This window comes from Limulus polyphemus, unplaced genomic scaffold, assembly GCF_000517525.1.
Source record: "Limulus polyphemus unplaced genomic scaffold, Limulus_polyphemus-2.1.2 Scaffold371, whole genome shotgun sequence".
Taxonomy (NCBI): domain Eukaryota; kingdom Metazoa; phylum Arthropoda; class Merostomata; order Xiphosura; family Limulidae; genus Limulus; species Limulus polyphemus.
Genome location: NW_013665981.1, coordinates 2,396 through 13,863, shown reverse-complemented (window position 1 = coordinate 13,863; position 11,468 = coordinate 2,396). Strand labels below are relative to the sequence as shown.

Here is an 11,468-nt window from a genome sequence, read left to right as displayed (position 1 = left end):
CACTGCTAAATTAGGGATGGCTAGCGCAGATAGCCCTCGTGTAGCTTTGCGCGAAATTCAAAAACAAACAAACAAACTTTATTCTGTTAATTATTAAAAGCAATGTAGATTCAAACAGCCAGTATAGTTTTTTTATCTAAAACTAACCGAAAGAAAATCCTTGGGCTTTGCAAGCTCTTAACTCTTCATTCTCTAGAATCATTACTTTTACTCTACCAGTTAGAAGAAGTCATTTTTATTGCTTATTATTGAGAGCTTAACTAAATAAACCTCTGACATTGTAAATTTTTAATTCTTTATTCCTGAAATTGTTGGTCAAGTTTACTTAATTCATAGATCTTGTTTCAGCATAACAAAATACAGACAACAAGGAACCACTTGGTCCTTCAAGACTATCCCTGCACACTTAGCCTTGAGAAAAACTAAAAACATACACCTAAAACCTTTATTTTTTTAAGAAATTATTGATTTCTCTTTTAAACTCTTGCAAATTTCTGGCCTCCACTACTTCTAATGATATTTCATTCCATAAATCAATCACCCTGTTAGAAAAACAAAATTGTCTTAAATGAAGCCTACCCTTTCTTTTTCAAATCTTAAACTTATGCATGTCTTTTCATCCTGTTATCTTCAGAATAAAGCACAAAAAAATCAGAGGCTTTTATCTTATCAATCCCCCATGTAACCTTGGAAACTTCAATAAGATCACCCTTTTCACTTCTTTTCTCAAGAGAAAATAACTTAAGAGATTAATTTTATTATCATGAGATAAATAACCCTCCTCTCCTGAATCCTCCTAGTAGCCTTTGTCTGAACCCCCTACTAAAATGTTAGTATTTGTTGTTAGTTCAAAAGACCAAATCTGTACATAGTATTTCAAGTGAGGCCTAATTGGTGAATTGTTTAAGAGATAATTACATCTTTTTATTTTTAATCAATATATCTGTAAATACATCCACATTCCTATTAACATTCCTACTAGAAAGAGAGCACTTCTTCAGTGGCTTGAGCTATCCATCCACTACTATGCCAAGTTTTTCCTTAGTCATCCTTGTTTTGGTTTCTAGCTGTATTAAACATGTGATTCAAATTATGATAACACAAATGAATTATCTTGCACTTTTTATGATTAAAGATCATATGCCAAATATTTATCTAGGTTACCAAATGATCTAAGTCATACTGTAATACAATAACATTCTCAAGAGGGAACACCCAAGGATTTAAATGTCATCTGCAAACAAATTTGTTGTTTGTATCCATTTCAATGTTATTAATGTAAATAAGAAAAAGCAAAGGCCCAAGCGCTGACCTCTGAAAATCTAAGTACACAAAGTCCACACCCTTTTCATCATCCAGATAATACATAACATCCCTCCCCAAAATAAAGGTTAACAGATTAGTATGGGAAGATTTATTTTCAGTCAAGAATTTAATTTTTTTCCCTCTATTAAAGATGTTGAAATCTGTATAAACTTTAGACATGATGCAAATTTATATTTTGGGGGTTATAAAATTCAAAAAAAGAAAATTTTGTGTAAGAAAGTCTTCCAAATGATGCATTTTCATTGCTTATTATGAATGATCTTCCTATTGGCTAAAAATGATGTCACTTTTACTTTTAACATATTAATTTCATATAATTATGTGAGCATTCTGTTTTTGTTTATTATATAGTTCCAGGTGTACCAATCTTTATTTGGTCACAAATTCATGATGATGAAGAAAATGTCATACTCAAGGTAACATGGTTGCCTGCACTTGATGACCACCTGGGTAGTCATTTCTTTGTTCAGTACAGACTAAAAGGTAAGTAACAGCTGTGCTGTACTTGGTTGCCTGCACTTGATGGTCACTTTGGTAGTTGTATCTTTGTTCAGAACAGACTAAGCAGTGTTCCATACTCAAGGTAACATGGTTGCCTGCACTTGGTGGCCACTTTGGTAGTCATTTATTTGTTCAGTAAAGACTAAAATGTAAGTAACAGGTGTACCATACTCAAGGTAACATGACTGCCTGCACTTGATGGTCACTTTGGTAGTTGTATCTTTGTTCAGAACAGACTAAAAGATAAGTAACAACTGTGTTATACTCAATATAACAATGGGTGCCTGCACTTGATGGTTGCCCTGATAGTCATTTAGTTTATAAAAACTTTTTATGGCACTGGTTTTTCTAATTAGTTATCAGACATCGTAGAAGAATAGGACAAACATATATATGTTATTAAGATTCATATGGAAACAATTTTAAAGTACATCTATATATTTTCAAGGCTTTATCATTACTTTTAGTGCACCAGTACATTTCATATTTAAAATCGGTGTTTTCATACCTTTGTCAGCTTTATTTTAAATTTTTGGTCAATTTAACTTTGTTATCTGGTAATAACTTTATTAACAAATTTTATTTTGTGAAATGCATGTGTGTGTCCAATAATTAATTGAAGCATTTGTAGTGATACTTATTCCACACAAAAGACTATAAAAATATTTGGTGCATTTGTTTTAGAATTTTAGCATTTTTTTTTGTCTTTAAAAGAAATTTAGTATGAGAATGAAATTATGAGCCTCTTTTTAACAAATATGTAGAACTTGTACACAAATTATGAATTTTTAATTTTCGTATCTTAAATTATCTTGCTTCATTTCTACAGTTCAAACAGTGTGTTAAAGTATTTAATGAATAAATATTAACTTCCAATCAGAGCAAGCTATCTATTTCGATCAAAAATAAAAAGCAACCTGGTAGTAAGTATAGCTAATTAAATATATTGTTCTTACACATTTAAATATAAATATTAGACTGTATTGTTTCACCAGTTAAATACCCTTGCTGTTAGCGATATTTTCACCCATAATCCCAAAAATATATCTCATGTTTTGATCAGCTTAGGAAACTTAGGCTAGCTATAAATCTGTATAATAAGTTAACAATGCAAAATAATCTCTACAATAAAAATATACTAATGAAAAATGCAAAAGTATAAAAATAGACATTTTAAATGTTTTATTTAACCAATACTATTAATGAAAATAACAGTAAAGAAAGAATAGAGTATAGCTAACTTACAAATCAGACAAACTCTAGTTATTAGTTCCATTGATAATGATTTATTCTTTGATTTATAGGAGATTCCACTTGGACAAACACTATTCCTGAATTAGAAAATGATTACACTATGCTTATGAACTTGGAAATGAATGCTGTCTATGAGTTGAGAGTTGTTTCTGTTGATGGCCCTTTTGAAACTCCAAGTCTTATAGCTGAGGTAAAAATTGGAAACCATGGTAAGTGACTCGATGTTTGTAGAATATTGTTTTTATATTCTAACATTTGCCTTTGTTAGGTCTATTTCTGCCTGTCAAGATTTGTGGTTTTGAACAATACATATAGCTCAAGTTTTTGACTTCAATAGTATAAATGTAAATTAGAAATTAAGTCATAGTCGTAATTTTGTTTGATGTCCTACTTGTCATTCATACATAACAGAATATAGTTAGATATATACAAACATTTATATTAAGGGGGAAAACCTGTACATACTTCTTTTGGAGTTAGGATAGTCTGTCAACTTTTCAATAATCCTTAACTTTTGTAATGAAAATTAATATTATCTTCTGATCAAAGTAAGCTACCTACATAGATCAGAACTAAAAATATATATCTAATGATGAGCATAACTAATTATAATGTTCAAACCATATCACTTATAAACCCTGTAATATCTCATGAGGTTTAGCCAGCTTGCTTCACTTGTTTAGGTTGATGTCCAATTATGAACTACGACACTGTAGTAAAAGTTATACTTGGCTCAGTCAGCTTAGTTGACTTAGGTTAGTTTTAAATCGATAAACTAATATAATAATGAGAAATAATTTGTATAATAAAAACAAATAATAATAAAACTGTTGGAATTAGTTATAATTAATAAAATAACCAATACTGTTAATGAAAGTAACCTCGTAGAAAGGATACGGTATAGCTAACTTACTATTGTTCAGGGATCCATTGTATGATTTTTCCTTACATAGTCAGATATGTGCTTTGCTTTATTTGTCATTGTTTAATTAATCAAAAATTGGCTTCAGTACCTAAAGTCTCTTTCAAAGTAATTTCACATAGATAAGATATGTCTGTGTCATAAGGGGCATTGATAGGTATATTGTTTTAATAATGGACTGGTAATGACATGTTGCTTTGATTATGAAATGATAAGGAAGGCTCACTTACTGACACAAGAATGATTAAACTGTGCAATTTCTGTCAAAAAGAAAAATTTATGTGAAAACAGTAACAACCATTTTGTGGGTCTTCATTACATTCAAATCATTTAACCTTAAAAGCAGTTTATTATTTTTGGGGATTTATATATAACATATGATATTCCATAGGACTTTAAGGCTAGCCATTACCTGCAGTTGTTAGCTAATATACATGCATGTCATATTTCAGCAACTAGATTAATTTCTCTGCATTTATTAATACTTACAGTAATAGCATATTTGTGTTTGTCAGGTAAGTGGTATTGTTCTATTATTTTTTAAACTTACACTTTGTTTTGAAAATATTAATTGATTACAGTATTCTGTTTAAGTGGCCCAGAACTTCTAATGATTGTATGAGTTAAAACAAACAAAAATACTCTTTATGAAATTATTTTTGTTGCATGCTTCTGAAGAGTTAGTATTTATTTTGTGTTGTTTTATTTGCCTTGCCTCAGTTCAGTAAAAAAAAAATTATTAACATGAGGTAATACAATATTATTATACAATGATTTAGTTACTAGTTTTTAGTACAATTTGAAATCCCAATACCATAAGCATTTTTACCTTTATATAAAGATTCTTACTAAGATTATGTTTTATTTATTGTTACTCCTAAAAATTCAGTATGCATCTTGTGTATCCACAAACTTTCCTTAGTGCATAGCATTTCTTTGCTATCCGCACTCCCCAAGATGTTGAAGTGTTTAAAAGTGCCATTTGTGTCATAGTCCTTACCACTTATAGTAATTAATGGTTAATCATCTCTTTGCTTTTGTCTCAGTTTTATTATCATATTTTTGGTTTTATCAACACTCAAAGACATTTTGTTAACTGAAAACCTGTGATTGTAACTGGAATATAATGAAGTGTAAATTTCTCTAAGTATTATTTCAGTTTTACTTCTTGTGTGTAAACTAAAACACTGGGTCATCTTGGAAACCTGATGGTAGTTCCAAAACTAAAAGAAACACAATCGTTATAATAAATGCTTTAAAAGCATAATTAATAATTAAAATGTTTTGTGATTAGTTTAAAAATCTTCTAAACCCTTACTTCTTAATGGTGATATAAATTGGTCAGTTAAAATGTTTTGTTTCTTATCATTATAGCTGCTCCTTTTGTTCAACCAGCTGAAGAATCAAGAATACCTCTTTGGCTTATAGCTCCAGTAGGTTGCATCGTTCTGTTGATTATTATTCTGGTCATTATTTATCTTGTCAGACAAAATGCAGGAGGAAAGTATCCAGTATATGAAAAGGAGGTGGCATTAGGCTCTGAAAACAATTGCCTTGATGAGGGAGGCTTTGATGAATACAATAAGCCGTAAGTAGAAGTTTTCTTTTGTGGTGTTTTTATAAGTAATATAACCTTTTTTTTTTTCCTAAGACCAGTGGCTCACAAAGTTTTTAGACAGTGCCCCATCCTCATGTCTCACTATGATAATTCACACACACACACAAAAACATACACTAGTAAAAATATATAATATATTGCTATCACTAACTATTAAAAGTTACAAACAAACTTACACATAAGTATACAGTAATGTCAATTTTATGTGACATACCTATTAATGAGAAAAATGCACCTGTTTATTGAAGCAATTTCCAGCTAGGGTTTGGTAAGTAACTTACAGTGATAGGTAGAAGATAGCTTCATCCAATAACATCCAAGATTAAAAAAAAGAGGGGAACACCAGTCTGACACATAGAGCCATCTGAAAGTTATAACATACTCGGAGGTACAAGCAGTAAAATTTGCTTTACTTCTTACATACAGCTAAAGATGTGTGGAGTAAATTATTATTTTTTTTTACTAAACTTCTCACATCCTTCCAGCACACATTCTTCACCTACCAGACTGAGAGCCACTGCCTAAGATTATGAATTGGAAAGTGTAATAACTGGGTTTCTGTAATTTGAAATTGCTCAAAATGTTTATAACTCTCATTCCAAGCAAATTACTGGAGATATGAAGATTTCTGTTTGTAATGAAAGCAAATGAACATGTAATATAGTCACCAGCTTACTGTTGTGAAATTTTGTAGTTATGTGTAACTTAGTCAGTTTTCTATTAAGTAATTCCAATCAATTTATAATGTACTTACTTTCTTACTGCTATGAAGACTTATACCAAAAATATTATCAATCTCTCATTGTTATAAAGACTTTATCCAAAAACAATATATAATTAATTTTTTATTATCATGCTTCTGTCCACAAACAATATACTCAGGTTCTTAATGTTATAAAAGACTCCTATCCAGGAATAATATATAATCACTTATTATCATTATCAAACTTCTACCTACAAATAATATACTCAGGTTCTTAATGTTATAGCCCCCCAGTAGCACAGCGGTATGTCTGCGGACTAACAACGCTAGAATCCGGGTTTCGATACCCGTGGTGGGCAGAGCACAGATAGCCCATTGTGTAGCTTTGTGCTTAACTTAAAAAACAAACAAACAAACTTAATGTTATAAAAGACTCCTATCCAGGAATAATATATAATCACTTATTATCATTATCAAACTTCTACCTACAAACAATATATTCATTTTATTACTGTGTTTTGAAGACCATAAAAAATTTACTCACTTTTCACTATTATCAAACTTCTACCTACAAACAATATATTGATTTTGTTAATGTTTTGAAGTCCACAAATAATATATTCACTTCATTATTGTTTGAAGACAACTATCAACAAATAATATATATTCATTTTTCATTGTTATAAAGCTTTTACCCAAACAGTATATTGACTTTATTAATACTAGAAATAAACGATCTTATAACACCAAAATGTTGTTTTTATTTAATTAAACACTCAACGTTTTGCTTTACAACTTCTTCAGGAGCATTCATTAAAACACAAACCAAAACTGACAGTACAAAGCTAAAAAAAAAAGAATATAAAGTCGTTTATTTCTAGTATTAATATGTTTTCTATACATCAATATGCACTGCAGAAATTAAATAATAATAATAATAAGTATATTGACTTTCTTATTGTTATGAAGACTTTTCTTTACAAACAGCATATTTTTGAAGTATTCCAAAGTATACTTGGGCAACAGGTTAGTGTTAAGTACTACAAAAATGAGTATTTCTAGATTTTCTAAGTGTAGCTTTATCATTAAATTTTATGAGCAGTGTAAGCTAATTGTCATCAATTAAACCTAAAACAAAAACAACTAATGAACGTAAAGATAAGGTTTACCTTTTTGACATAGGTATAGAACTTGTTAAATTATAATTGGTAGTCAGAGACACTTCTATACAACAGTTATTACCTAACACTTGCAAAATTAAATACCAGACTGTTAGCTATTTTTGAAAGAGGGCCATTGGCAGTAATGTATTTAATTATAATACAGTGTTAGATAACATAACCACTGAAAAGTTACACAACATTTTATTCTTTAAATAAGAATGTAATTCATTCCCTTACATTTATTCTTCCATTAATCGTGTGCTCACCAATACAATTGATATTGTAACTAATGAAGATTTATAATTATTAATGATTAAAGGTCCTAAATTCCGAGAATGTCCAAAAATTAATTGTAAACTCACCAAACAAGTAATTAATACATTGCTTAGTAAAGTTTTATGTAAATGGTGTAAAAAAAAAAGATAACTTAAAATAATCTTACTGAGAGACTTGGTAAATAAAGTTAAAATCATAATGAGTAAATGGATAACATATTAAATAAGTTCACTTTTAATGACAATGAACATGTTATGGGTTAAAAAGAAGTTATTGAGCATAAAGAATATATTATATAGTAGATATGCCATCACTCTAGTCATTAAATCAACTAATAACTTTGTATCCATTTGTATAAAGTTTCATACTACAACATTAAAACCTTCAGGTAATGAGGTGTATAAAAACATTAAAATTGATATAGAAATTACCATAGGTAAACATTTCGCAATTTTTGTGTACATTTTGTTAGATCTTACAAGATGATAACTAAATCATTTTGGTTTTCCAAATTACATAACACAGTGTAAATACAGGTTTATTGCAATTAATGATTTGTTAATTCTAAAAGATAGTGGTCAGGAATACATTAAAGAACATTTTAAAAATATATTAATCCATTTTTTATCATTAGCATTTCCACTGTAAAAATAAAATTCAAGACTTTCAAGCTATAACAATACAAACATTTGATTTCTTTACACTAGTTTTCCTATTGATAAAATTTAAAGAACTTTTAATCAGTAGTTGCGAGGTCTTTTAATAATTTTAGTAAATGACTACTCTGCATCAGTAAATATAGAACTTTCTACGACAATGTCACTCACAAAAATTACCATTTTCTCACTTTAAACTAATTCTTGCAGAGCATGTCTTTTAATAAATGCAGGAAATTTCAATGGGAGGTAATTTCAGCCTATAAGTTACAGATTTGTATTTATTTGGACTATAATTCTCATACATTACAAATCGTACTGAGAAAGAGTATAGTAAAGCTTTGTATATCAGTCATGCTTCTAGATATATCGGTGATATTCTTATACTGAATTATCAAGGTTTTATAGACACAGTTGAACTAATATATCTACCAGAACTTACTCTAAAGAAAAGCTTTTCTGCTAAAAACAAAACATAAATATTGTCTTGAATCCAAGAAAAAATGGTAAGAGAAATACATAGAAAATCAATTCATATGTTGAATACACTGCCCAAATTCACTTTAGAAGAAGATGAGCTATAGTTGCAAATATTTTGACATTACAGCCACAAATTAATCTTGTTCTATCAGTTCCAGTAATCACCATCTTCTAAATGGCAGTCGGGTGTCACTAGCAAGTAGCTTGGCCCCTCCAGTGAGTGAAACTGATAGCATGGCCGAGTATGGTGGAGAAGGAGATACAGGGAAGTTTACAGAGGATGGATCTTTCATTGGTCAGTATGGCAGAGTCAAAAGTCCAGAGGAAGAATCAAGATTATCAACTTCAGCTTCTCCTCTTGTGTGATACTTCCTTTTTGTCTCCATGAGTCTTCTCACATACTGTATTGCTGTTTTAAAGTGTTATCTTTGAATTGCCTACTAGCATATCACCACAACATGGAATGAAGAAATAATTATAGTGCAATGTTACTTTATGTTATTCAGGCTTCCAAGTGCCATTGTTGAGGTTTCCAAGTTCGAAAAACTAGTATAAATTTTTCTGTTTTTGTCATTTGTGCAACTAGAGAGCAAATTCATATCTATATAATTTATAAACAGTTGATAAACCTGACTATAAAAAAATCAGTGCTTACATAGATTAACAGCTAAGTAAGCTAAGTATTTATACTACATATAAAACATTAATTTTTTATTTTTGTATCCAATTTTTTGCATTGCACTAATTTTAAATTGTATATTATGAACTTGTGGTGTTTTGTATTTGTTTGTATGGTGTCACAGGGAATTGGATAAAAAACAAGTAATACTTCATATCCAAACATATTGTTCTTTAAATCATGGAAATAAATGTAATATTTTAAAAGATAACTTTTAATTGAAAAAAATTCCCTTGTTTTTAAAACGTTGCCACGAATAGTTCAGGGATGTTTAAATGTATTTGTACTTAAAGTATTCAGAAAGCAGGCAATCAAAAACTATTTCTTTTTGTTATTACACAATGTGTGGAGAGATGGTTTATTATAGAATCTATTTGTTGGTGAATGTTACTTTGAAAATGTTCAGACATGTTCACTTGGCTTATGAGAATTTATGGATTAAGTTAGATTTTAAGATTAGAAAGTACATTCATGGCAACTTAATAATATGTTTGAAAGAGCATATTAATTTACAAAATATCTAGACAAGTGAAAACGGAGAATATATTGGGTTCTAACAGGTTGCCTTTCAGACCTTCTGTGTGCATGCTTTGTTTTAAGTGTTGTAGTATGAGATATTGATTAACATGATGAAAGAAAATATACACAGCATCTTTCTCTAACTTTACATTTGATTTTTGTTTTCATAACAAAAACACACACACACACCTATTTTTATTTTGTAACTTTATTCTGGAACATCTGTCTCAACAAAGTGGTCATGGTATATATATATACACATACAGGTATCATTAAATCCAGAAAGCTGGCTGGTCCAGATTAAGAGTTATTTTAATGTTCACAATAATATTTCTATAATTTCATTGCTTTCTAGTACCTGTCTTATAAATTATTATTTTTTCACTATAAGGTAGTTATATATAGTACACCATGTAGTAAAACCTAACGAACTAAATATCTACATACTATAGTAGTATTTTTTATACATATGTCTAGCCCAAGCTTTTGCACTATGTATAAAGTTGTGTACTGCCTAATTTTTTTTCATACATCATTGTATAATTTTAAACAACTATGGGTTGGTACAGGAAGATTGAAATCATGAAGTTGATAAAACAAATCATTATGATCTCAAAATTGGTCAAGGTTCCTGAAAACCTCAACAGCAACCAAATCCACTGTTCACTCTCACTGAACTAGTTTTGATCACATTATGTCTGACAGAACTTAAGCAAGAATTCATGTGCACTGAAAGACAAAAGTACTTTATAAGTAACTAATAAAAAGTTAAAAGCTCTTCTTCAAGACAGTTTGTTTATAATGCAATTACTCAACCTCAGTACTTATTTTTCTTTTTTAAATGTATGATTTTACAGTAGATAAAGCAGAAAATTCAAAAGTTGTTTTAATGAAAAATGGTTTTTAATGTGTTACTAATTTCATACACGTATATAATATTCATGTACAGTTTACAACTACTGTATACTATTTTATTATCCAGTTCATATCTCAATCTTGATGACAGCTGGAAATAATTATGTTTTCTGGATTCATGTTTAAAATGTTGTAAAATTATACAAGAAAAGAAAATAGTACAGAGTTGTTACAGACATTTAATTCCAGAGATTACAGGAAAGAATCTTATGTCTACTGGGCTAGATAGCCAAATCTACTATTCATACACAAAAGCAGTGACAGTATTCTAAAAATGAATCAGTAAAAACCCAGAACATGTGTCTCTCATAGGATCTTAACTTATTTTAACTGTGTTTAAAGGCACAGTTACTAAATGTGGTCCCTATTAAATATTTGAATGGATATTTTTGTGGTGTATATCAAATGTTTTATACACAGAAAAGTTACTAGAAGTCTAGTATTAGCCAGAACATT

General features: G+C 29.4%; 1 protein-coding gene across 3 annotated transcripts in view; it reads left to right on the top strand.

Annotated features, from left to right (window-relative positions):
* LOC106457768 (neuroglian-like) overlaps window positions 1–11,151 on the top strand; it is a 97,792-nt gene extending 86,641 nt beyond the window's left edge. For all 3 annotated transcript variants that reach the window (XM_013917212.2, XM_022383781.1, XM_022383782.1), the window contains exons 21-24: window positions 1,678–1,809; window positions 3,132–3,290; window positions 5,378–5,591; window positions 9,052–11,151. In XM_013917212.2, the coding sequence (XP_013772666.1) occupies window positions 1,678–1,809; window positions 3,132–3,290; window positions 5,378–5,591; window positions 9,052–9,265 (719 nt within the window). In that variant the 3' untranslated portion in view covers window positions 9,266–11,151. The remainder of the gene's footprint in view (window positions 1–1,677; window positions 1,810–3,131; window positions 3,291–5,377; window positions 5,592–9,051) is intronic.
* Window positions 11,152–11,468: the final 317 nt, after the last annotated feature.